The 27,797-nt window shown below is 44.1% G+C and overlaps 1 protein-coding gene across 5 annotated transcripts in view; it reads left to right on the forward strand.

Moving 5' to 3' along the window:
* Nucleotides 1-27,797, forward strand: part of eps8a (epidermal growth factor receptor pathway substrate 8a) — a 44,974-nt gene that overhangs the window by 12,960 nt on the left and 4,217 nt on the right. The window contains exons 2-21 of one of the 5 annotated variants that reach the window (XM_049028102.1): nt 11,623-11,709; nt 12,557-12,630; nt 14,257-14,307; nt 15,104-15,171; nt 15,737-15,898; nt 16,948-17,097; nt 17,589-17,671; nt 18,158-18,297; nt 18,551-18,624; nt 19,535-19,658; nt 20,083-20,171; nt 20,653-20,727; nt 21,229-21,377; nt 22,447-22,630; nt 22,747-22,880; nt 24,118-24,229; nt 24,922-25,065; nt 26,247-26,505; nt 26,804-26,987; nt 27,265-27,397. In XM_049028102.1, coding sequence (XP_048884059.1) covers nt 11,645-11,709; nt 12,557-12,630; nt 14,257-14,307; nt 15,104-15,171; nt 15,737-15,898; nt 16,948-17,097; nt 17,589-17,671; nt 18,158-18,297; nt 18,551-18,624; nt 19,535-19,658; nt 20,083-20,171; nt 20,653-20,727; nt 21,229-21,377; nt 22,447-22,630; nt 22,747-22,880; nt 24,118-24,229; nt 24,922-25,065; nt 26,247-26,505; nt 26,804-26,987; nt 27,265-27,397 — 2,454 coding nt within the window. In that variant the 5' untranslated portion in view covers nt 11,623-11,644. The remainder of the gene's footprint in view (nt 1-11,622; nt 11,710-12,556; nt 12,631-14,256; nt 14,308-15,103; nt 15,172-15,736; nt 15,899-16,947; nt 17,098-17,588; nt 17,672-18,157; nt 18,298-18,550; nt 18,625-19,534; nt 19,659-20,082; nt 20,172-20,652; nt 20,728-21,228; nt 21,378-22,446; nt 22,631-22,746; nt 22,881-24,117; nt 24,230-24,921; nt 25,066-26,246; nt 26,506-26,803; nt 26,988-27,264; nt 27,398-27,797) is intronic. The other 4 variants (XM_049028109.1, XM_049028115.1, XM_049028134.1 and 1 more) reach the window with 4 other exon arrangements.

A 27,797-nucleotide genomic window follows, 5' to 3' on the forward strand; every position in this document is an offset into this window, starting at 1 on the left:
ATGAACCAGGGTGTCAAATGGTGCTTTGCCGTTCGGTTCAGCCATGAGATACACCTACTGTCATCTTCTGCTATAATTCAGTTATATAATGTCAACAGAACCCTGTATACTTGTACGGCGATACTTGATGATTGTTTTCATCATGAAAGATCTAAAATGGGAGCCAGAGTAATGATCACCCAGGAGAGAGGGTAGACGGATAGGTAAAGCTGCTTGTGGTAGATAATCTGCTCTTGAGTTTCAGCTCTGCGTGACAGAGCGTAAGCGCGTTTTTTCTCCAAAACCAGATTTATCCACTCAGGCCTGAGGCTAATTGCTCCTATCAGCAGACTGACAATTTAGCTGTCATTGCTGAAAGCTTTTGAGTTGTGCATGAAGTATATATATTCATGCGTGTAATTTCACAACTCTCTTGAAGGATGACAATTGGCATTTTCCAAAAAGACACCCATTGTCACATTGAGTAATTAGGGAAGGGGACCTCGTGGTGTGTTGTGAAGCATTTACAGACTGCGCGCAGGAAGTGCCGTGCCCCGTTCTGAGGAATGGAACAAACCAACCTGCAGTGACCTCGCTGATCAGTAGCAAACTTCTCATTCTCACTGAAAACACTCCCCAAGTGGAGCCTCTATTTTATAGTAATAATGTAATACCTGTATATCCATCCACTCATTTTACACACCCACTTGTCCTATTCAGGGTCGCGGGGGGGTCTGGAGTCCATCCCGGGAGCTACAAGGCAGGGGGTAGCCGCAAGCCATTATAGGCTGCCAACCTGTCGTATTAGAATTCTTTTATCTTGATGCCTGTGAGGGGTGGATCACTCATCTTCTTCATTATTGATCCCAGTTTTATTTATATGGAAGATATGAATATAAAAGAGTAAATAATGTATTTGAACTTGTTACGAAACTGACTAATCACCTTCACTCATTATTAATATACCCAAAAGTGATAATCAGATTGTCAAAACAGATTTGTTCATTTGATAAACTAGGGGTTGAGAAGATATTGAGGATTACATGCAGTGCGATTGCACCTTTTATTAGGCAAGGTGAAGTGTCTCGTTTGTACTAGCAGATGGTTAAGAAAACATGAGTTTAGGGCCAGATATTCTTACACGCAATTTAACACCACGCATGCTGTCCCTCCACTCTGCTCACACGGGATTATGGTTGTGACTGTGTGGACATGCACATGCTTTGCAAAATCCTCTTAACGCTCCAAACCTGGAGAGCAGAGGCAAGAGCGGCTGTTTACTCCGCAGAAGCCTGAGCTAACGGCAGCCATAGCAGCCAGCTACCGCGGTGAGTCTGCGCTCGTCTTTGGGGGTTAGGTGCAACGCACACGGTGCGTAGGTGCTAACGGAGGAAACCTCAGCGGTGGCTTAAAGCTATTGAGGGCCACTGGGATGGTTGGTTTGAGTCTGCCTGGTGTAGAAGGGTTGCCGGTAAAGACCAGATGGATTATGCTGGTTGGGATGTTGCTAACTTCGCCTAGCTGCTTTGAAAGCTATCCATTACCTTAGCTTGTGTTTATGGGCCTTAGGTATAGATATGATTTATTAAATGTACTGTATTTTATCACAGCCAGAATGCGTGTCTGTGTGTGTGTGTGTATATCTATTGTATAATGTATGCAATGTAAATCATAGATATATAATAATAATTGATACTTTATGCCTCCCTCAACTTGCTCTTGTACAATAACCTGTCCGCAAAGGGCAGCCACCCATAGCGGCGCCCAGGGAGCTGTAGGTTAAGGGCCTTGCTCAAGGACCTGCAGACATGCTGAGACCGGTGAACTTCTGATTACAGGCACACAGGCTTAGCCCGCTGATACACATGCTGCCCCCTAAATATATAGTGGTTTCTCCCATGACTGATACTGCATTGTATTCTTTTGAGGTTGTTCGTCTCATGGTTCCAGGTCCTTTGATGTGCCGAAGAGCACAGCGAACATCAACATACGTAATTAGATTTTGTGACTTTAAGCAGGCACTGGCCCGGGGGCGCACTGCATATTGAGCATGTGATTGCCCCATTGCATTTTGGGAAGAAGCATGGCCAGGTACTGAGTAACAGGAGTTAGCCCACCAGCTCACAGTCTGTGGTAGTGACTGCATGTATCCTACAGAGCAGAAGTGAGGGGATGTGCTGTGATAAACTAAGCAGGTGACTGGAGTCTGTACTCCCCTAGCAGATGTAAGGAAAATGATTTATATAAAATTTGTCATTATATATGAATTTAGAACCGCATCCGTCAGTCAGCTTTAGTGAGATTTATGTCTCGGAACTGGAGTTTGCGGTCCTCAGGAATTCAGTTGACAACAGTCCCCAAATAAAGAGAGAAATAAACCAAAAAGTCAAATAAGCAACCGAAGTATGGCTAATCAGTATGGTGCAGGCGGTCTAAGTCAGGTAGAAATATGGTTGAAAACATGGAAGGTACATGATTGAGTGCTGATGACTGCATTGATATACAAAGTACTTTATGTTTTTCAGATAAACCAAGAAAAATGTAGTTCAAGATGTAAGAATATAGCACAGATAATACACAGTTAGTTATTAGATTTCCCTTTTTTAATTGGAAACAAGTATCTGAACTGTGTGTCTAACATTTTTTGGAAGATAATTGTTTTAGTATCATGCAATAATCACAGCTGCTAACACACATAATTTCCTTTATTACAAAATATACAGCAGAGTTGTCCTGTGTAACATTATAATCAGGTATGGTAGGTGAAGCCGCGATCTGAGAACTCCTTGTGTTGTCTTTCCCCGGACTTTGTGACTCAAAGAAAGAGCGGAGTCTTGCATTATTAACACGCTCCTGTTAGGTAAGGAATCTCAGGCCCCTGTGGAAATTCCTACACCACGCTGTGACCTGAGTACATGGCAGAGTAAAACTTGTTGGCTAAAAGCAGCCTTCAGAAGAGGCAGGATAAGCACGCTTAGCTGCTTTTCAAAGCTAGAAGATGTCCAATAAATAATGAAACTACGGACTACGGCAAGGAGACGATGATATGGGTCACTCGAGACGTGGAAGAGTCATCACTGATCATTAGCATTAATCTGTCTGTTCAGTATTTCTACCCTCTTCATATTTATATGCTGCTCAGAGCTCAGATGATGCATAGCATGGTGTGGGCAGTGTTTTTTAGCCGGAGACATTTGCATTTGAAAGGCTTTTATTTGTTTAATCTCTGAATCCATTGATTCATTGCTGTCTGTATTGATGGCACCCGCATTGTACAGCTGAAAGCAAAAGGCTTCGGGAAGCCAGACCATAAATCTCTCTGATATCCTGGTGCAGTCGCATCTCAACAGAAGAAGACTAAACAAACAGATCATAGTCATCAGATCCACCCATAGGCCAAACAAAGGCAAGGATCTTCTGGCTTCTCATTAACCTTTTCAGCAACATGTCCAGGTCAGGTGCTTTCCCTGTTACGTAACCTGGCAGACAACTGAAGGAGCTTCCCGGAATGCAACAGAAAGCACTTATTCTTCACACAATACTTAAGAACAATACCTCCTTAACAGTGATATTTAAGTGCAAACAGTTGTGCACAGATTCTTATTGCTACTAGTTACTTATGATTATTATGGTCAGGGCTGCATGGGGCACAAGGCTGCAGTTCACTCGAAATAATATGCCAGCTCATCACAGGGCGTATACACACCGTTTAGTATCTTTGGACTCTGAGAGGCAACTGGTATATCCGGAGGACGCAAAAACTCCAAATGCAGATGCAGACAAACAGTAGGGTCGGGGTTCGAACCCTAAAGATGTCAGGCAGCAGTGCTGTTGTGATGCAGTAAAATATCCAGCTTTGTGAAATTAAATCAGTAGTGATTAAACCCTCAGCTATTCAATGTTGTTATTGTTATATTCCTGCGCGTTTCCCAAAAGCCTTTTCATTAAGCTTCCCTGTCCAGCTGACTCTGGCATGCTCTGCTGCTCAGACTGGCTTGTCATTTCCACAGCCTTCTCCAGAGGTCAGGTGCACCTTCCACATGCAGGTCCTGCTGGGTAGGATCCCAGCTGCCCAGCCTGCCTGTACTGGGCTGAAGCTCTTCATGGATCCTCGCTTCCCACTGTCTCTTGGGTTGTCCCTGGTTTTTCCAGGAAGGATTACTGCCCCAGCCTCAGTGTCCTGACACGTTTTCACGATACCTAATGTTTTTGTTGCTGGTCAGGCTTCGCGTTGCATGTGTGCACTGCTGAGGGGTCGGCTCAATGCCTGGTGGGGCAACCCTAGGCCACACATTGTAGGGGGTTCCTTGCAGATTTTGACTTTGTAACAAAACACACAGCTAAGATGTCCACTGCAAACCATTTATAGAGCAATTTTGGTTAAAGGTTATGATCTGTAATAGTACAATATATCTGAAATCTGAAATTTGGTCGTTCGATCCACCAATGCAATACCCCCCTCCTCACATTTGGCGAATTTTACTACCAACACACAAGCCCCTAAGTTTTATTGTGGGCACCCTGTGCTTTGATTAGCATATTAACATTCCATCATTTTTAATTCCCTCGTTTCTCTTTTGGCTTAAAAAAAATAGCTGGAATGGCTCCCTTAGGCACCCCCTACCCCTGTCAGCCTAGGGCCCCCAGAGACGTTAGTCCGGCCCCCACGAAGCCCAATTATTGTATTCAACATCCAGAGCTAAGATGTTTACTAGAAGTGAAAGATGACTCTGTAAAATGGCGGTTCTTGTGACAGCCCTGTGCTCCTCTATTTGCTGCACTAGATATTTACGTTTTCTGGGACCTTCCAGCCATCCGAACAAGTCGCCCACAGATTTCCCACCCATCAGACAGAGAGGGTCTAATTAAAGCCGGTGGTGTCAGCCGATCCCCATTCTCTCACAGCACATGTGACAGCCTGTCATTTCGGCTTCTTTTTTAACACATGCACATTTGGTTACATTTTGTTTGCGACTTACATAAAAGCCCAGAAACCATGCTAGTTAAAAACTCAATCAGTAAGCCAATAGCGGAGCAGTAGGTACCTGCTGTTTGATGCCTCCGTTGTGTGCTACTATGGCCTGCTACACAGTCATTCCCATTTTGCCATTTAGTGTTACACAGCTAAGGTCTGGATTAATGGCAATAGGTATTTGTTGAGAAGCACTTGTGCTTATTTTAATGTTTTTTTTTAATCATCTCTTTTTCAAATTTCTTTCTTGTTTTGTCAGACTCGTCGTCTGGAGGCAGGTGGACATGAGTCGCTTACTAAACGGGGTGCCAGTGAAGTGATAGGACAGGAAGTGTGTCCGGAGGTGTGCAGTGTCCACACACTGCGGTTACACCTGCGGCTGACTCGCCGGGGTGGGGGGTGTAACGTGACTGCTGGATCGGGCTCCCGTCGTGACCTGATTACACGCATTGGCATCCTGACGTGGGCTGCATGCCGTCCAGTTTAGCAGGAAGGCTGAGGCCTGGCTGGTGTGGCGAGGCCTTGGTGGGCAACCACTACAGCAGTGTTTCTCAACCCAATCCTCAGAGACCCCCAGACTGGCCGCGATTTTGCTTTGGGAACTGGGAGGGAGCAGAAATGTGGACTGGCTGGCAGTTTTTGTGGGGACCATCCATTCATTTCTCTGGGCAAAACCCTAATACCACAAATGACAACCTTAAACCCTACCCAGCCCTAACCTGAACCATAAGTAACCAAAGTAATCGAACAAAATACAAGACTTTCCCAAAAATTTCCCCTTGCGGGGACTGAAACATTGTCAAAATAACAGGTTTTTAGTACATTGTGGGGACATTTGGTCCCTGCAATGTACTGTATACATTACACACACACATACACACAGAGACTCTGAGTGAAATCCACTGACCCTGCACCTCAGTCTGTTGGCATATGGACACTATATTCTAATAAGACATAAAGGACTTTCCTAAATCTTTGTGTCTTCACAAGCAAAACATAAAGAAGAAATATGTTAAGGGGTGTTCCCATAAGACAAACTCATTTTGTTTATTACATTAGAATTAAAATGGAAACCAGTGGGAATTCCGTGCAAACAGGTGTACGTTATAAACACATATGCGGGACGGTGGCGTATTGTGCTTATCATGTTCCTAAATCAGCCATACAGCCTGTTTCTTTGTCATGTTATGGATGCACAGATGCAGTCATGGAAGCACATGCGCAGTTATGAATGCACAGGTGTAGGCGTGGAAACGCAGGTGCAGGTGCAGTCATGGGGTTCTGGTGGTGAAATATTTCATTGTACAGTACAGCAAAGTATCTTTCTTTTTATCCAATGAAATAGCACAGTACAGGTACTGTATCTGTATCATGTCTGCTTATTGCATTACCAGTTAGATATGGACAGTGGGTCATTATATAGCTTGCAGTGCTGCCCGTTCTCCTGCAGCTGTTACACTACAGGATACACCCACTAACATCCAACTAGGCCTGCTTTCAGGCGTCTCTCCATCAGTGTATATTGTTAACTACACCTTACACCTTGGGTGTAAATGCGATAGGAAGGAAGTCGACGGATACCTGAATACGTAAGTCTGATGTCCGACATCTTTAACGTAAACCTGTGAATTGTTGTGTGTATCTGTATGTGTGTAGGTGTGTGCACGTACCTTGCGATGGATCCCATCCGGACTGTAGCCCTGCCTTGTGCCCTGTGCTGTCTGAGAGAGGGTCCAGGGGTCAAAAAACATGGATGGTTGCGATGTGAACAGTCTGATACAGACAGACGTCGATTAAAAAGTCAGTGTGGTTCGTATCCTGTAGACTGAAAGCCCATTAAGGCATTAACTCTGAATGGTTCAGTTCACCTTACGTCCAGGTTTATGATGACCTGAAGTGGGCTGGGTCACCTGAGGAATGAGGAGCTTCAGTGTCTTGACTCACTGCATAGTGGAACTCTAACTGCGGCTCAGCATGACCAGACAGCCACCACATAACTACAGAACCTACCCAAGGGCTCAGGTTACTGTCACATTGTGCTGGAGTCCGATGTAGTCGATGAAGAGAGGTTGGCTGCAAGAGAGTGACGGCAGATCAAGGCTCTGTTAATTGGACATAATGAGCCTTATCATTTTTCAGGCTCAGGTAGGGGATGGTGTGCAGCACAGTGGGTTAGGGCCCATGTTCAGAATATTGTGGGTTCAAATCCCACAACCTGCGCAGTGATCATATTACTGTTCGTAAGATCCTTAACCTCAAGGGATGCTGTACTTTATGACCTTTTACTCCCACCTCTCTTTGGACAAAAGCATTTGCATATGGAACGTACAAGTAACGTCAGATATAATCCTGATACCTTTGGTTCTGGAGAATGGTTCTGTGTACTGATCTCTAATCAGTTTGTAGAAGGTTAAGAATCACTAAAAGGGACACGGTTGTGATTCCTGCTCTTGTGTGAAACCAGGAGTACCATGGCTGTCAACAAAGACATACGAGTGCAGAGGTAAAGTGAGTGAATGTGACTGAACCTAAATGAAGGTCAGCGTGTCAGTGCTCAAATCAGTATGTGGCAGATCTGAAGAACCTCTACGACCTTCAAAAATGCTGAGAAGTTTTCTGCGCAGCCTAGGAAACATTATTAATTAGGCAAATGTTTGTCATTTTACCGAGTGATGAGATCCTACTTGTTTGATCCTCAGAGGGAAATTAGGAAATTAGTTAAACTTAAAATCCTAATTAGGAAATTAATTAGGAATTTGATGTTTACTTATGGGCGTTATGAAGCCATTTCAAGAACAAATGCTGCTGATGGAGCTGTATGAAAAATACAAGGATGTAATTGCTTAAAAAGGCAATAATGTGGCCATAAATACAGCCAGGGAGTTGGCTTGGCAAAGAATTGCAGACAGACTAAATTTACGTAAATGTTAGCAGTACCTAGTGCAGTGGCATGGTGGTACAGTGGTTTATGCTGTTGCTTTTCACAGTGAAAGATCCTGGTTCGATTCCCATGGCCAATGGGGAACCTTCTGGGTTACATTCATGTGTCATTCTTACTGTATAATTGTCATACCCGGCTTGTCCGATCCTCCTGTGTGCCACGCCCCCCTGATTATTCACGTGTGCTTCCCTGATCGTACCCAGCTGTGTCCAATTATATTCAATCAGTCCTGTCTATTTGAGTCCATGTCTTACCAGAGTTCAGTGTCTGTCATTGATGTTTGTCGATGCCCGTGTTCTGTCCTGCTCTTGCCCCGATTAAATCCCCGTTTACCCCGAAGTCTGCCTGCCTGCCTGTTCCTTGCTCGCTCTCCTGCCTGAGCTATCACCCATTTCACCGGCGATCGTCACAATAATGTCATTCTGTATTATTTGATCTCCGTAAAATACTTTCAATCGCATCCCTATGAAATGTTCTGCACAAATAACCGTATCTTGTTTTTGCTTTTTACTAATAAACTTTAAAAGTAGACTGTGACTAAACAAAATATAAAATATCCTGTTCATATTATTTTAATGGATTTTTTTTTCAATTTCAGTCATTGCATTTCATGTTTGACCTTTGTAATATGGGTACAATTATTTTAATTATTTTGGAATTAAAAAAAGAGGCATGATTTTTATAGGCTTTATTATATGACATGAGCAGTGAGAGCGTGGAATTTCATCCAACGGAATGATCTTTTGGGAATGTGTTCCCACACATTGGACGTTCTTTGAGCCAATGCTTAACTAAGCGAGACTGTTAACCTGTGGCCTGTACTACGAAGCGGGGTTACTGGCTTACCGGGGTAACTCGTCGGATTTAAGGTGCCACAGTTTAAATGGACTTCATATTCATTCACTTACATTTTGCCCAGGCTACCTTAAATCCGACAAGTTACCCCGATAAGCCAGTAACGAGTAGCGAGTAGCTTTGTAGTACAGGGGCCTGGTCCGGAGCAGACTTGTTTACTCCCCTGTTACCATGGTAACTCAGTGGGGATTCATTTAAGACACCTTGATGAATGAAACGGAACTCCCCTTTTAAATGAGCCAGACTTGTCAAAATAAGTCAGACTTTCCCTTAATCCTGCTTAGGGAAAACCCCCTTGGTGATGAAATTTAATGAACACATGGAATGGCTGAGGTGCCCCTGAGGACAGTTTTGGGAACTGAAGCAGTGTTCCATTCAGATACTGTATAAGTAGCTTTTAGAAGAACAAAAGGAATTCTTTTTTATTTTTTATTGTGTTGCTATTAAATGTTAATTTTCATATGTTCTTATGTCAATTGTTTTTTTTTTGCTTAAATATATATTTTTTCTGAGCAAATATACATTTACTCCCCAGGTAATTGCCATAAACATTTTCCAACAGTAATCGATACATGGGTGGATCCATAACAGTACAGTGGACAGTTTCACCAGTTTTCTCACACACTTTGGTGTCCCTCACACCTTTGGCAGTGTGGGAGGAGCAGCGAGTCCATGTGCCAGGTGACATGAAGCTGAATGTCCCTGTAATCTGAGGACATCTGGAAAGAGTGACGCTCCTTGGCTGTGATGAGCTTTTTAAGGGCAAGTTATTGTGTCACAAACGATGAGGCGCAGGTGGCCAGTGATTCAGTCATTTACATAGATGATTTACGACTTGAAAAGGCATCTCACACTCCTAAACATGGATTTAGGAGATGTAGATCCTGTTTAATTAATCTACTTGAGTTCTCTGAGAAAGCTGCAAGAGAAATTAATCACAAAAAGGCCTATGATGTGATCTACTTAGATATCCAGAAGACCTTTGATGTTGTCCCCCACAAATGGCTGCTGCTTAAGGTCAAAGCTGCGGGGATTTTAATAACTGTAGCAGTTTGGATTGAGAACGGGTTAACAGACAGGAAGCAGCAAGTAGTTATTAGAGGCACAATGTCACAGTGGGCCTGCGTTCATATTGGGGTAACACAGGGTTCAATTTTAGAACCACTATTGTTCCTAATTTACATTCATGATATTGACACCAATACATACAGTAAACTGGTTAAATTTGAAGATGACACCAAAGTGGGTGGTGTAACAGATACTGAACTAGCAGCACAGAGGCTACAACGGGATCTTGATTTAATTGGCGAATGGACTGATACATGGCAGCTGAAATTTAACGTAGATAAATGTAAGGTGATCCATGCAGAGAGCAGAAATATAAAGTACAGATATTTTAAGGGTTCCATTGAAATAAAAGTAGCTGATTATAAGAAAGACCTCAGGGAGTAAGTTGATGCTTCTATGTCCCACTCTCACCAGTGTGGGGAAGCAATAAAAAAGGCCAATAGGATGTTGGGTTACATCTCTAGGTGTGTGGAGTTTAAGTCAAGGGAGATGATGCAAAGACTATACAATTTCTTGGTAAGATCCCACCTAGAACATTGTGTGCAGGTTTGGTCACCATACCTAAAAAAGGACATTGTTGCCTTGGAAAGGGTGCAACATAGGGTGACGAGAATGATTCCTGGTCTTAGAGGAATTTCTTATGAGGAGAGGTTAGCTGAGCTGAATCTGTTCAGCTTCGAGTAAAGGAGACTAAGGGGGGGGGGCATGATCCAGGTATATAAGATTCTCACAGGTGTGGATGCTGTTCAATCAAATGGCTATTTCAGTATTAGTTTAAATACTAGAACTCGTGGCCACAGGTGGAAATTAGCGGGAGAACATTTTAAAATGGATTTGAGGAAGCACTTCTTTATACAGCATTTAGTTAGAGTATGGAATAGTCTTCCTGTTAGTGTAGCGCAAGCTAAAACCCTGGGTTCCTTTAAAACAGAGCTAGATAAGATTTTAACGACTCTGAGCTATTAGTTAAGTTCTCCCCAAATGAGCTTGATGGGCCGATTGGCCTCCTCTCGTTTGTAAATTTCTTACGTTCTTATGTTCTTTGCATAGCTTTGTGTTAATGTTCAGATCAGGCATCTTCTGCTACAATTTAACATTAGTTAATTGTTTAGCAATTGGCTTCAAACTAAACTGCAGCCTCAGACTTGATTATAAAGCTGAATGTCTTACTGAGACAGTTTAGGTTAAGATTAACCAGCCGCAGTTTACATGTTGCAATTCTCCTTCCAGGGCCACCTGCTGTCTTTATGATGTTGCTCTAAGCTCTGAACTTCCCTCTCTCCCTATTATTTTATCCTTTACAACATGTGTTTCTGATGCGCCAAGGCTTCATTTTCTGTTCTACTGAATATTTTGAGAATCGAAGATCCAGCATGATACAAAGGTCCTAGAATGCATGCCAGGTCATATGACAACCCTGTAGTGTAACACAGAGTGGGAAAGCCCCTTGTTCCTCTGCTCTCAGTGTCTGGGTGCTTTTCTCTAGGTCTGGGACCAGCGTGCTGTGGCCATTGTTCTGCTTTGAGGCCTCCGGTGCTTCATTAATGGATGAGACTAACTTGTATAGTTGTATCTTATGAAAATGTTTTTTTATAGTTGTACTTTTCATTAAAATATTAAACCTGCCTCCTGCTGTAACTAATCTACCCCATGGTATCTGGTTTCTGTGTGATGCTTTATTTCGTATATTCTGTTGCAGGATCTCTAGGTAGATCATGTCTCACAGACATTTTGGTCACCTGATGTTCAATCCATGGTGTGCTCTCCCTCCCTCTCCCTCCTCTCTCTCTGCCCCTCACCCTTGAAGGTGACCCTCTGGGAATCCCAGAATGAATGGCTACACCCCCCCAGTCTACCCCTCTGGGGGGTTTGATTCCTACAGCTCCCCACTGAAGTAAGTATACAGTGTTTCATAGTTCACCACTGAAAGGAACTCGGATGCCATCTTTGCTTTAAATTAAATGAAACGATGCTCTATTTGCCATTTTGCACAAGTACGAGTGCAGGTAGGTAGGAATGCTTCTCGTTTTAGAATTTTAAAATTGTCTTCTAAAAATTAGGACTGGTCAGCCAGTCCCAGTATGACTGACATTTTTAGTCTGTCAATCCTCTTCATGGATTCGGTCAAAATAAATGTCAGTCCATTTTCTTCTTCCCCCTTTGCTGAAGTATTGCATTAATCATTGCTAATCACTTTCAGGAATGGTGTACTTATTTACAATTGTATTTAGATAATCAACTTATGGTATTATAACACAAACACAGAATGGTACTATAATTCCATACAAATGTGATTCCTTTTAACTAAATGTATACTGTGACGTCTTGTTAGTTGCTGGGTAAGGATACGCTTAAGGTTAAGGTTTGTATCCTGGAAAAAGATCCTGCTGTTATACATTTGTGTATGTATTTATCCTGAGTTGCAGCCATATAATTTCCAGCTATATAAATGGGTAAATTTGCATGTTAATCAAAATGAGGTATCTTGGTGATTACTGCTAGTAGCAACAGTGTCCTATATTACTCTGCAGCAATCAGCAGTCCGTTTTGAAGCGAAAGTGTGCAATGTCATCATTAAAGCTATTTATTATTTACCACTATTAAAAAAAGTCAAGGAATCATGAAAATATCAGGTGTCAAAGAGCTCACTGAGCTAAAGGCTCATGATACCGGAGATCCTCGCCATGCAGAGTGCGTTTGTTCACTCATCAAGTGTTTTCAAACCCTTGTCTCCTGTGTAGGGGGCACGGTTCACAGGCTTCTGAGCAACCAGGCCGCAAACCAGGCTCAAAGACCAACGCTAAGGCTCTGTATGGTGCGTATCACAGCTTCCGAAGACTCGGCCCCTGGGTTTTGAATACACCACCCATCACTGCTTGCCTGCGTCATCCGTAATGTTATGGGGCATTATGGGGCATAGCTTCCAGCGCCCTCATTGAACACATAGAGACATGCTCTGCTGCAAATACAGAACAATATTAGGCTCAGTGTCACAGCAGTAAAGAGGAACTTCTATGAGACACCAATGGCCTTTTGGAAATTGAGCCCTTTGTTTACTCAGCTGCTCTTCAATCAGTGTATCACAAACTAGCTGTTTCCCCCAGACAGCAACCTAACCTAATTTGTCTAGCCTTGCGATTTCTTTTCTGCTTGAAATGTTACTCTCTTTAAATGTTGACATGTTCAAACATTTCAATTACTTTTGTGTACGAATGATAACATTACTTCTTAGAGCAGTCTGTGCGATCTGCAATATGTATCAGAGCAGACCAGGCTAAGAGGGCGTGCTCCTCAGCGCTGGAGGTTTCTGAGAGCCTACTGCTGACAAATACGCTAACTGTGATTTCACGTAGCAGAAGGGCCCAGCTGTATGCAGTAGGTGTCCCGCGATGTGCCTGCATGCAGGGCAGCTTTCTGCTCGTGACGGCTAATCAGGGAAGCTGCTGGGCGTTCAGCCCACGGGACGCAGGTTTCACCTGCTCTGAGATGAAGGTCCCTGGCATTTCGTCAACAAAGCCAACTTGGCATGCTTATTGTGCCTCTGTGACACATTTATTTGACAGACTGGAGTTTAATAGACCCTGGTCGATAATTATACATAGTACAGTGTTTACTAAGTATGATTATGTAAATCAGCACAGGTGCAAATTGTTAATTTGAATATCACCACTGCAACCTAGGGCATGTTGTGTGCCGGTTGCCCTGGTTACTGCATTTTTGTTATATTGATTGACAGGCAGAATGGTTGAAAATAAAAAATTTCTGAAGAATAATCATGCCTCTACAAGATGAAAAGAGCCTCTGCCTAAATCATTACAGTAAATGAAGTGAGATACAGTGGTAATGGACTGTTTTGTCATAGCCATGGCATTGGAAATTCATTGTACACCCATTGTTTGGCAAAATAGGAAATAGAAATGTGCTTCTTGTTTCTGATTTCTGTAAAAAAGACATCCTAGCGTGTTACACACTCGGTAATAGTTCCACAAATGCAGACGTGCTAGTACCTCTTTTCAAATGAGTTTGATCCATATTTGCTGCATTTCTAAAGAGTGACTGATATTCATTTAGCGCCACCCAGAGGCTAAAGTAATTATTCCCCTTAGAAGGGGCCAGTGCTGTTATAGGAAGGAACATCTTTCCTCCTGTTCATGTCCTCCACCCTCCACCGGTGATCCGGAGCCAGCTGTGGGAAACACAGGGTGCAGCTGACAGTCTATTTATCCACCACTTAACATCTGATTAGGTTATTAGGTTCAGTTCATTTGGTATATTTTGCTTGCATGCAGGTTTCTCTAATTTCAGTACCTGGGGTTACTGACCGGATTTTTGTAGGGTTTTGCCTGTTGCCCGGTGGTGACCTGAAGTCCAGGGTAGCATAGTGTGTCCTGCTGTCATATGTGTGCCTGTCAACGCTCTCTTCTGTCCCGTGTGCTCGCAGGAACAGATGGCTTGTACTTCTTCCAAACATCCTCCAAACATAAAAAGAAAGGTATAAGCAAGCAGGCCCCTGCCTGTCTGCCGTTGTGGTGCAGTGTGAGCGTTTTTAGTAATCCACTGATATTACTTTCCTATTTACTCGTCACTTAACTGGAAATAGCACAGAAATGAGTATATTTGTCACTATATATTGACACCAAATACAGGTTATTTAATTAGTAAAATGCATTTTTTCCTGCTGTCTCTTTGGTGTGTGGGTCACTCACTACGTAGCTTTTGGCAAAGCGGAAATTTCCGCAATCAAAAACATACATTTGCTAAGAACAGGAATTTAACTGTTGATAAACTTACAGAACACATTAGGATGTTAAAGTACTTGCTCTCCTTTCCGCAGTGCACAAAAAAATCTTTAGGATCAGCTGCATGTGATCTGCACAAGAAGAAAAACAATTTACCTTTTAAATTTCTCCAGAAATGGGGAGCTATTTGGGACCTTTTATTCGTATGTGACGGATTTCTGCATTATTGCCCGTGAATCATTTTCTTTGGCCGGATAAATAAATGAAAAACAACGAACGAAACGGGGATTAGCAGCTCTCCGCTGAGCCAGCTGTGCGGAGCGGCGTCTGCTGTCCGCCTGCCTGTGTGCTCTGCCGTGTCTGACACAATGGTGTGAGAGTGCCATTCTGCATGCTCTTTGCAACTCGTACTTTCCACGTTACCGTGGCGATTCAGGAGGCTCTGGCAGTAAATTTGTACAATTGCCACTGTTTGCAGTAGGAATTGCTTGCTCGTGTCATGCTGTTGTTTATCAACATTTGTTGACTTGTTGTCCTCTCCCCCAAAAGACCAAAGGAAGAATTACAGCAAAAACAATACCTGCAGTATGACAGAGACCACGCAGTACCATGTGGAGGTAAGAACAAGCAGGTCATTCTCATGTCATTTTGGATTTTCATTTTGTTTAACAGATGTCTGTTTGATCTGTCATGTCTGCCAACTGATTCTGGATGATCAGAAGTGATTGTTGGGTCATTCCAGGGCAGTTTGGTGCTTCACTGGATAGCAACCCCAGCAGTAGGGATTTGAAAGTATGCTGTTGGCTTATTCTGCTCACATTACATGGATTTCTTCCCTGTATTACGTTTTTTTTCCCCGTACGCCAGTAACGTATGATTGTGAGGGTAAGTGTACTGTGATGGACTGGCATCTCGTCCTAGGTGAACCCCAGCTTTGTGCCCTTTGCACTAGACTCCAGGCCCCTGCCCTCCCCCCCCCATGTTGTTGGTCCCTCAGAGCTCTCTACCAGACAGTCCACATGCTGGGAGGGAGCAAAAATGTGGACTGTCTGTGGGTCCCCAGGACCAGATTGGGAAACATTGATCGAGGAGGTGGCTGGTAGAATTGAGTTATCACAATATGGACAGGATACACGTCTGGGCTCATGCTGGGCTCCCCATGTCGACCTCTGCCTCCTCCAGCATTTGACGACCTTCGTAATGGACCGCAAGGAGGCCATAATGAGTGTGGAGGACGGGCTGCGGAAGCTGAAGCTGCTGGATGCCAAGGGCAAGGTGTGGACCCAGGACATGATGCTGCAGGTGGACGACAAGGCCGTGAGCCTCGTCGATGCCGACACCAAGGTAACTGTTGTGCTGGCCCGTGACTCGCTACCTACCGCCCCCGAAATGAAGCTAATGAACTGAAGCCAGTGCTGCTGGCTTCTAAATGTATGTTGTTTCAATTCAGGTATAGTAGTCATTAGATATCCACCCAAACTGTACAAATGAGGAAACATTAGCCAAATGCTAAGATTATATCTCCTTCTCTTTATCCTTTAAGCAGAACACGCACAGACATGTGATTTAGGCAAAGCAGAAGACAGTTTGACATTTGAATTGCAGATCTGACATTTTGCTGTTCTGCAAGCTGTTTAGGATTGAATGCCCTTGTAAGATGACATCCGCCTTCCCACTGCCCGTTTAGTCACAGGCTGTTTTCTCCTGTAAAACATCCAGCTCAGCTCTTTAGCAGGTTGGAGGTTCATCTAGGGTTTTCCTCAGGGGCTGCTGTCTTTCTTTCAGGGTTCTGGTTGCCGTTCTTGTAGCTAATGAGGTAGCCAGTGTTCACTATGTCTACTGAGCCAATTGAAACACGGCTTTTACTTTACGTTATAGCTGCCTCTGCCTTAGCTTAATTGGTGCCACTTGACAATAAGGCCATTTATAAATGGCAAAAGGGAGCCTTACTGTTAAGTAGTACCTCTTAATTTAAGGCAGTCGTTCTCAGTTCTGTTCCCCCCGCCAGAATGCCTTTATTCCAGCCACATTGCCAATTAAAGACCATCTGAATCTGATTAAGGCAGGGTTGGAATGAAAATACTCTGGCACTGGAGGAACCAGGAATATAATTGAGGACCACTGATTTAAAGGAACAGTAACATCTGGAAGTTTCCCTGTTGCCTCTTTCTTTGGGTTGTTTTATGTCTTATAGGTGCTTTTATGTAGTTTATGTAGTTTTGTAGCCTTTGACTCCATCAATTCAGGTAATTTTAGCTCTGTAAAGCTTTAGTGAAGTCAAGGTAATTATTGGCCCTTTTATCACGGCATTTTAAGGGTACTGCTGCTGATGGGATGTTGCTTTACTATCTTTGGGAAGCAGCTCTTATGTCTGTTTTGTTGTTGGGTTCCAGAATGAGCTGGAGAATTTCCCCCTGGGTACCGTCCAGCACTGCCAGGCACTGCTCAAGGCCTGCAGCTACGACTCCATCCTGGCCCTGGTCTGCAAGGAGCCGGGCCAGAGCAAGCCGGATCTCCACCTCTTCCAGTGTGACCACATCCAGGTGAGCCACAGCCTGGCCAGTGCATGGGACTGGTAGGGAACGGGGGCAGCGGGGGTCACCGCCATTTCAGGTTATGCATTGACAGGCCTCAGGAGGGGCAGTGCAGTGGAGAAGAGGATACTTGAATTGACTTTGACTTGAATTGACTTTGACTTGAATTGACTTTGACTTGAATTGACTTTGACTTAAATTGACTTTGACTTGAATTGACTTTACCTACACATGGATCCTGTGCTCTATGGCCACTGATCCTCTGTCTACGTTCATTCACTGCAGAATCTTGGAATTTCACAAAAATCATATTATAAATTAACTTTATTATCATGCTATTTATATGTAATAAATCACTAAAACAATTCATAGCAAAGCAGACAGGCTGTTTTAACATGCGGATTTTATTCAGCTGAGAATAGTGTTGAGATTAATCAAAATCTCGAAGCGCGAAGGCTGTGGCTAATTCCAGTATGAAAGCACATCTTGTCTTCCGTCAGGCTGATGTGATCCATGCCGATATTGAAAGTGCCATTGGTGACCACAAGGGTGGTAAAGTAAAGAGAAGGCCTGAGGTGCTCAGGTACGAGGCCATTCTGGAGCATTAACACATTCTAGTGTGTCAGACAGACATCAGCTTTAGTGTGTGTCTGCACTCAGACCACATTGGTGTCTGTGCCATGTAGCTCTGTGACCATTTTCCTTGCCATAGCACTAAAAATAACGTAATTCATTCATCACTTGACACTTTTATAATAACGGCAGCAGCAGCAACAACAACAATAACAATTTCAGCAATAACAGCAACATTAATAGCAATAACAATAACAATATTAGTAACAATAAGAACAAAATAAAAATAATGATAATAATGTTGTGGTGATGAATAGTGGCTGGTAACATGTAAATTGCGGAGCAGTGATCACTCGCCATTCTGTTGCCATGGTTACCTTCCAAAAGGCACCAATTATGGACTCCCTACTCCCTGAATCTTGCTTCTGTTTCATATTGCTGCCTCTGATTGTTCAGCCAGGTCCCCTCTTCTTGTCATGTGTCTGTGTATGTCCAGGATGATCCTGAAGAGCGATGGGGCCATCCCCCCACCCCCAACAGCCCCAGCCCCTGGCCTCCCTGCCCCCACCACGCACGTGGATGTCAAGAGCCGAGTGGCGGCTTGGTCGACCCGGACAGCCGGCAAACTGCCTGACTGTGAGGGTGCTGATACATCTTGGGGGTGCAGTGATGTCACACACCTTACCATTACAGTTGCCCCCCCAGGGAGAAATGCCGGTTTTGAGGGATGTCCATCATGAAGATGTTTCAGCCCTGTCTGTGGAAGGGGGCTGCAAATAACATCAGCTAAACATCAGCACTCACACTCTGTGCGCATAGCGTAGCCACGGCTAACTGTACGCAGCACCTTGGTCACAACTTAAGGCCATCGCTGTGTCTCTCACGGCAGATGGCGAGCACAGGCTGCACTCTGGCCAGGACGAGCCCCCCGAGATGACTGCAGCCAGGATCGACCGTGACGTGGTAAGTGGCACCACAGCTCGTCTGCAGAATGCTGGACCTTCTGGCTGATTCCCCTGTGCGATTCCTGTTAGGGCAGGCTACTGATGGGTGATGGTCACTCCGATACATACCATGACCCTCCTCATTCTCATGGATACCCCGTATTTAAATGATACCCTCCTCATTCAGATAAATTATGTCTTTAAGTGATACCCTCCTCATTCAGATAAATTCCGTCTTTAATTATACCCTCCACATTCAGACGTATTCCTTGTCTTTTATTATACCCTTCTCATTCAGATATATTTCATCTTTACATTGTACCCTCCTCATTCAGATATATACCCTTGTCTTTAATTGTACCCTCCTCATTTAAATATATACCTGTCTTTATGATACCCTCCTCATTCAGATATATTTTGCCTTTAATTATACCCTCCTTATTCAGATATATTCCGTCTTTAATCATACCTTCCACATTCAGACATATTCCTTCTTTAATCATACCCTCCTCATTCAAATATATTTCATTTTTATATTATACCCTCCTCATTCAGATATATACCCTTGTCTTTAATTATACCCTCCTCATTCAGATATATACCCCTGTCTTTAATTATATTCTCCTCATTCAGATATATACCCGTCTTTAATTATATTCTCCTCATTCAGATATATACCCGTCTTTAATTATATTCTTCTCATTCAGATATATACCCGTCTTTAATTATATTCTCCTCATTCTGTTGTATACCGTCTTTAATTATACCCTCCTCAGTTCCATGTATACCCCATCTTCAGTTACACCCTTCTCATTTAGAAGTGTATACTCTGAAATTAAAGATGATGATTTGTTATTTTCTCTTGTAAATCCTTAAAGTACATGGCTATGACTGTGTTTTCACGATGGACAATTCACTTCCTATTGCAGCAAATTCTCAATCACATCTTAGACGACATTGAGTATTTCGTGACTAAACTGCAGAAGGCAGCTGAAGCATTCAGTGAGCTTTCAAAGAGGAAGAAGTCAAAGAACAAGAAGAGGGGGCCGGGAGGTGAGGAGCAACTCTCTGCTCAGTGTCACAAAGCTATTATTTTGTGAACCAACTTAAATCTGTTTCATGGACATAAAGTAATGATAAAAAAACCTCTTGGCAAAAATAGTCCAGGTTCTAGCCCTGCCAGACTGTACTAGCCACTGGCCTGTTTTTCGTCAGGCATGCTGGACTGCTGGGTTGTCACTTGCCAGATGACGTCAACATGCAACATCAGTCAGGGTCGATAGCGCTGTACTCCGAACATGTTAATGTTGTTTCATAAAACCTGCAGTGACCTGGGGAAGGTATCATGCTTTCAGTAAGGGTACCCTTATCAGAGTATAACAGGCTGATCCACAAAAAAATAAACTACAGATTGCTTAAATTATCTTGATAATGCCATTGTGGAGTGCAGGATTGACATACTTGTTTTCTCCACTAGAGGGAGTACTCACCCTACGAGCAAAGTTGCCCACACAGGAGGAATTTATTGACTGCTTACAAAAATTTAAGCTTGCCTTCAACCTTTTGGTAAGATTTGGGGATAATAAGGAATGTGCAGAGTGTTACATCCTCTGTAAGGTGTGTGACATTTGTACCTTTCTATCTATTCACTTGTACACTGCTCAGTTAAACCAAACTCAAAGAGTTACAGACTGCATGCGTATTCCTCGAAAGTGGAAGTTATCCTAGAAGATGGGATCTGCTAAGTAATTTTAAATGTGATTTGATCTCTTTGGAATAATTCTGCACATTGTTTTTTTGCAAGATGTTTTCCAGTCTTGGAACTTTTTGAAATGTTTGTCCTTAATTTACCTTAAACAAACAGGCAGACTATTAAATTGCAGATGGTTGGAAGTTTCTGCCATAATGCCGTTCCTCATTTTATGGATGAAGAGTTTCCTCTGTTGATGACATTCAGGCAGTTAAATATCAGATACCGAGAGTGGGTACAGCAGCAGTATCAGCAGCGTGCATGTGCTGCCTGCGCTGAACATCCGTCTTTTTGCAGGCAAAGCTTCGGTCCTGCATTCAGAATCCCAGTGCTTTGGACTTAGTCCACTTCTTGTTTACACCGTTAAACATGGTAAGTAAATCTATTCAAACACTGGTTGTCATCCACCTGCTGTGCCATCCGGCTTTTATAAAGTCACGTTTCCTACTCAAAGTGACAAATGAGTGTATTTTTTAGTTCTATTTCCTTATACCTTATCAGTGGGCTGCTGCATTTTACATTCTGGTCTCTGAATATGTGGATAACATATCTACGATGTGTGAATCGACTATTATGAATGCCTTAAAGCATATTTTTAGGCTGAGTTTATTCTTTTATTTAAGAGTAAATTGTTAGTTAAGTTGTGTTTCTAAGTTACATTTAATTTGTTTTATGCAGCAATTTCAGTTCTGGGATTCAAGCCAGCGAACTTATAAATATCAGTCTATGTTCTTCAATCTTATATCACATTCTTGCTTATTAATGGTGATAAATATCTGCACAATTTCCATGTTGATGACACCTCTTACCAGGACAGCCTGTGCAGAGCTAGTAGTGTTACCGTGTCCCTCGTACCTCTGTCACCCCCTGCAGGTGGTCCAGGCCACGGGTGGTGTGGAGCTGGCCGAAGGTGTGATCAGCCCTCTGCTCACACGGGAGGCAGTGGACTTCCTGCACTCCGCCACCGCTCCCCAGGAAAGGCGTCTCTGGCTCTCACTGGGGGACAGCTGGACAAAGAGCAGGTGGGAGCACAGAGCGTGGCCCCATCCTCGTGGTTGGAGCAGGAGCTGCTGCTGCACGGCCCCAATCCAAAGTTTCCCAATCGGGTCCTTAGAAACCCACAGTCGGTGAATGTTTTTGCTCCCACCAAATCCCCTACCAGAAAGTTCACGTTTTTTCTCCCTCCCCGGAGCTGGGTAGAGGAAGCAAAAACCTGGACTTTCTGTGGGCCCCTGTGGGACGGGTTGGGAAACACTGCCCCAGTCCATGAGCTACATTATGTTACTGTGTCATTACATCATTAAGGCTGCTGCTGCTCTCTTTCAGTATGACAATAAAAACATGTCTGATGATCACTAATCAACAGGTGATCCCACTCCTTCACTTATTAACCTTGATAGGTAAGGAGGCCCTTGTGGTCGAGAATCCCCCCCTCCCCCCACACCTGGACACATGTCCCTTTCCTGCAGGGTGATAAGTCAGACCCCAGACAGATCAGGGTAATACCTGCAGATCAGGGTAATACCTACAGATTAGGGTAATACCTGCAGATTAGGGTAATACCTGCAGATCAGGGTAATACCTACAGATTAGGGTAATACCTGCAGATCAGGGTAATACCTGCAGGAGCAAAGAATCCAGAGGACTGTTAAGAATAACAAAGAATCAGTGGGTTGCTTTTAGAGCGATTAAATAGCTCCACTTATGAAATGCCGCCAGCTGTAGTACCCTGGAGATCAGTAAAGAACCTGGAGCACTTCAGAATGTAAGTGGCACCACAGCACGTCTGCAGAATGCTGGAACCGACTGGAAAGTCTGACTCCTGGAGCTGTAATAGACGCAGCGTGTTACGGCATGAGTATTCTGATTATTATACAGTATGATATGAGTATGGAAATGAGTGTAAGTGGATTCGGTACTGGGGGCATGAGTGTTTTTTTGTTTTGGTGCCTTGTAGGTATTAGGAGCCTATGAGCTGAGTTCATTGTGTTCGTTCCTCTTCCTCCCCTCACTTTGTTGATGTCCTTGTATCCCCCCCCCCCCCCCCCCGCCAACCCCATCCCCCCACCTGCCCCGTCCCCCCGCCTCCAGGGTGGAATGGCCCAAGGATCAGCATCCAGCCCCCTATTCGCCCCGCTTCCGGGATGGCTGGGAGCCACCCACGCTGCCCTCCATAGGACCCAGCCGAGAACAGGAACTCAGCCAACTGGCCGAGTCCCTGGTCAGTCCTGAAATGCAGCGGCATGAAGAGGTGGAGCACCGGTTGGCTCAGGAGGTGAGTGCTTAGTCGCCCCCTACTGGTGGTTCACAGCATTGCATGAGGGAGCTTGCTGATAGTACAGTATTTGTCTAACGGCTGGCTGTGTTTTTTTTATTTTATTTTATTTCTAGCACCGCAGTATCCAGAATTTCCCCTCCGCTGATGGGTATGCCTTCAATAAGACAGCCTACAAAAAAAAGCATCTTCAGGACCAGGACGTGGCTGCTGTTGCTTCTAAGCAGGCGGTTAGCCGCTCTGTAGTTAGGTAACCGTGGTCAGCAGACCAGGCCGGTGGCCATGGAGAACTGTCCCAATTCACTTGTCTACCTGCACTGTCAGGAGTCCTATTGATTTGCTGTTTTTGTCAATCAAAATGACTCTGGGTCTCTCTTTCTGTGACTGGCTCCTGCGATAAGCTGCCAGTTCTCTGCCTAATAAGTCAAATACTGTGTAGTTATTCTCCAGCTTTTACTCCTGGTTGATTCCCTCGTTCATTCTGTACAGCCCTGAAACTTTGCAAATTTCTTTTTTAACCTCTGAAATTACAGCAGGGATACTTATCCATGGATTATAAATACATATTTGACATTTTCTTTCGTCCATTCTCATATTTAATGTGGAAATTCTCCCATCAGGAACTGCTGCCATGTAACACATACATACGCATCCACTAATTATGTAGCAGTTTACCTCCCCACAGACTCTGGTTTAATGTAGCCAAATGGGCGCTTCAATATTGGTTTAAATACTGGAACTCGTGGCCATAAGTGGAAATTAGTGGGAGAACATTTTATAATGAATTTGAGGAAGCACTTCTTTACACAGCACGTAGTTAGGGTATGGAATAGTCTTCCTGTTAGTGTAGTGCAAGCTAAATCCCTGGGTTCCTTTAAATCAGAGCTAGATAATATTTTAACATCTTTATGCTATTAGTTAAGTTCTCCCCAGATGAGCTTGATGGGCCGGATGGCCTCCTCCCAATTAAAAGTATCACTGTATAGTGGATACAAAGGGAAGAGTAACTGCAGATGACGTCTGACCTTGTGAACATAACTCAAAAAGTATTTAATGGATACTATTGCTATATCACAAAAGCAGAATATGGATGAAGTAACAGGTATTTAACAAGTATTTGATGGATCTTTTATCTTTTTCAAACTTCCCAGGATCATTGTATATCTGGGGCCCATTTCATTTTCAGATGAATGCTCCAAAAGTGAAGCAGTGTCACTTAGTGGTGGCACATGATTATATCGAGACAGGTTGCACAAAGTTGGGCCTTTAATAGATATTTTCAATAGATTTTTTTGGAAAGGTGGGGATAGTGTTGTGAAAGCTTGAAATTTTAGTGGTTGGTGGGTGTGAGAGGGGTAGGGATTGGATGGGGGACGAGGTGGCAGATCAGAGCCTTAATATATAACTGGCTATTAACAGCCTCACACATTCCTGTGAGAAGCCCTCATTCATCATACATGGCAGGTGAACCTGTACGTGTTCTACAGGAACCACGAGGCCCCCGGCGCCATCCAACCAAAGAACTACGCCAAATCCAAATACGACTTCGTGGCAAGAAACAGCACAGAGCTGTCAGTCCTGAAGGATGAAGTAGTGGAGGTAACAGCTCAGGGAGGTGTGTGTGTGTGTGTGTGTGTGTGTGCGTGTGTGTGTATGTGTGTGTATGTGTGTGTGTGTGTATGTGTGTGTGTGTGTGTATCGAAGTCATGAAAAATTATCAAGACATTAAGGAGCCTGCCCCCTTTGCCCAAGCCATTAAAAGTTCCTTCCTCTGAAGGTACTGGGGTCCCCTTTACTGTGTGCATGTCAGAGGCTTTCAGCATCTGACACTGAAAAAGTCTCTGCGCACTGCTGGTCAGTGACGGGCTTTAGTGAGCGCAGCCCCACCTCAATGTGGGCTTCCTTGACTATAATGCTCTTACTGGATATTTTTGTGCAGTTAATAATAGTTACACCTTGTAATTATCTTCTCAGTACCTTAGTAGTAAAAAGTGCTTTATTCTTTAATGTATGGCATTAATGACTTTAATTTTCAAGGTATAATTCACATTTCTAATGAAAATGATTCATAGCCTGAAGTAATTGAAGGTAATTGTGTGATCACCATTACTGAAAGAGGCTAGAACCTTACAGATGTAGTCATGTGAGCCTCTTCGCCTAGTAGCGAGCCTACCTAAGAAGACAAAATGAGCTGTACTTAAAAAAAAACATTTATTTAAGATGTATAAGTAATCTCAGAGATGTATGAAGATATATACTTAGATAACATGTAGTTTCTGTGTGCCACGCAGGTACTGGATGACAGGAAGCAGTGGTGGAAGGTGCGCAGTGCCACTGGGGCTTCTGGGTACGTGCCGAACAACATCCTGGAGATCAGCAGGGCAGTGGACATGAGTCTGGGCCGGAGCGACCCCGTCTACACCCACACCTTCCAGGTGAGCGGCTGCCCCCTGCTCCTCAGCATCCGCCAGTACATTTTCACGCCATAAGAAACAGTTACCACGCATGCATACGCCAATGGTGCTCCCAGAATCCAAAACATCCCTCCATTTTGCCTTTCGCTCTTAAAAGCTCATGATGCCAAAGAAGGAGTTTGAGTTGTTCAAGGTAGGGCTGTTTGTGTGAACTTAGGATCTTCTAAGTCTTCTTCCTTTGTCCCTAAATGGAGTCATAGGTGTTTGCTTAGGTAGTGTTGCTGTGTGACTTGATTTGGTAGATTTGAGTTCAGGCATGAAATGTGTGGTGATCTGCTCTCCCTGTTGTTACACAACATGTGATGCTCTGAACGTTTTTGGTCCAGTTGATACGGCTGAGAAGTACAAGTATGATGCCTTAATTATTTGACTTCTCATGAGGGAAATAGAGCATATGCAGGGTAAATATTTAGACCAGTGTTTCCTAAGCCAATCCTCGGGGACCAGGTGAAAAACAGTGATTTAGACCACATGACTTGACCTAGAAGCCCTTCCACCTCTGGCCAGCAGCACTTACTGTGGCTGAGTTTCATTGCTGCTCTTCTGCTCTGGCTGGTCTTATCTACTGTGCCCTCGAGGTTTGCGGTGGCTTCTGCTTTCTTGCCCTGAAGTTGGTGTGCTGTGCCCCCCCCCCCCCCCCGCCACACCGTGCACACTGTCATTCCTCTGTGTCTCTCATTCTCCCCTTGCTAGCAATTGCTCGGCGAGTTAAACGAGGTAATTGAGATACTGCTGTGGAACTCCGTACGTATGCATTAATGATCAGTGTGGAGCAGTTTGTCATGAAATATTGCTGCTTATTAAAGCTGCATGCTGAGTATATATTTTTGTGTGGCTCTATTACAGGTTTATTAATACTGATTTTGAGATATATGATAATGAGAAATGTATCATTGCCTTTTTCTGTCAATAGAGCATGGTATAAAATAAATTAATTAATATATATTTATATTTAAGTTGTTCATCTTTAGTTCAGTGCCTGTACTACTTTTGTTCTGAACAGAGACTTTTAAGCATTTTGATATTTTAATCTCGTTTTTGGTTAGTGACCCGTGATACACCCAGTAAATTACGGTACATTTGTGATTTATAGCGATGTTGTTTTGATGATGCAGCTGGTCTTCAAGTCTTTATTTCCACAGAAACAGAGGACCGATTATGTCTCGAACCCGTCCGCAAGCCCCGTCTCTGCTGCCCCGACTCCGCCTCCGGGCGATTCCGCCCCTGTCCGGATGCCTACCCCTCCCCCACCCCCAGCAGCTACTGTGAGCCCCGCCCACACTGAGGAGAGGGCTTCTCCTGCCAGCACAGGACGGCACAATAGCACGGGTGTGAGTGACAGCAGTAGCAGCGTCACCATGCGGGAACAGCGGCAGGTGGACCGGCAGCCGCCAATCAACAGTGAGTCCCGCCCCTTCTCCCGGCCAAATTGATTGGATGGCTAATTATTCTTATTGAATATATAACGATCACTCCCAAAATAATGTATATTTAGAAATACCTCTTAAACGTACTCATCCTTAGTGTGTACTTTTTCCTCTCAGGCTGATTGAATTACTATAAGTTTTTCTGAGTGTGTCTGCAGCATTTACCTGTTTAATATTGTTGTATTTTTGACACTTTGACTGTAGGTGTCTATGGAGGAGAGAATTGGGTAAATAAAATGCAAGTGAGGTGATTGGCTCATTTGGTCTGGCAGGAAGGAAGTCCAACATGGAGGAGGTGCAGGATGAGCTCATGCACCGCCTGACGCTGGGCCGCAGTGCTCAGAAGAAGATGCAGATCCCTCCGCGAGGCTGCACCACGGCCGCCACCAGCATCACCTATGACTCCGGCCCTGAGGAGGTCCGGGGCTGGCTGCAGGTCAAGGGCTTCAGCCCCGTGTGAGTGAGACTACGCGCTGGACCAGCACACTTTAGGAAAGGCGTGATTATGTTGAACATAAACTCTCGTGCCATGTTGAGCTGTGTTAAGCACTCTTACGTATTCATAGGTCTGTATTTCTCATTGTTAGCCTCTCAGAACGTAACATAAACATTAATTCTATGAAACATCAGTGGCCTTTCAGAGGAGGGTATAGCCGGATAGAGCAGCATGACCCCCCCCAATGACAGGCCACTCTCCCTTCTCTCTCTCCCCCCCCCCCCCTTTCCTCCTCAGCACCATCAACAGCCTGGGCGTGCTAACTGGGGCTCAGCTCTTCTCACTGAGTAAAGACGAGCTGAAGACAGTGTGCCCAGACGACGGACCGCGAGTCTACAGCCAGGTCACCGTGCAGAAGGCCGCTCTTGAGGTGAGGGGCCTGGTCCACCAGCTCCGTCATCCAGGAGGCGATACATTTAAAATATTTAATATTTCCCAGGACTATATGCTAACTGTGGCAAGGTTTTTAAGCTGGTGCCAATCTGCTGGGCTCCGACATGCCCCCTTATCGGTCAGGGACTGGATCTGCTCCTCGTTCACTTGGAAATCAAAAGAAAATAAGGGTTATTGTTTCTTGGTTTAGCTTTGCTAAAAGAGAGCTGCGGTAATGGGTGCGTCCAAACTCAAATACTTATATAGAACATACTGAATTTCATTAGAAGCCTTCAACTCGAGAATTAATGTAGCATGGACTGTGTGTATGCATGAGAAGAGTAGAAATGCACCTGGGCACACTGCAGACGCCAACTTGTAGATTACCTGACCCGGAT

The sequence above is a fragment of the Brienomyrus brachyistius genome, chromosome 1 (assembly GCF_023856365.1).
Source record: "Brienomyrus brachyistius isolate T26 chromosome 1, BBRACH_0.4, whole genome shotgun sequence".
In the NCBI taxonomy this organism is placed as follows: domain Eukaryota; kingdom Metazoa; phylum Chordata; class Actinopteri; order Osteoglossiformes; family Mormyridae; genus Brienomyrus; species Brienomyrus brachyistius.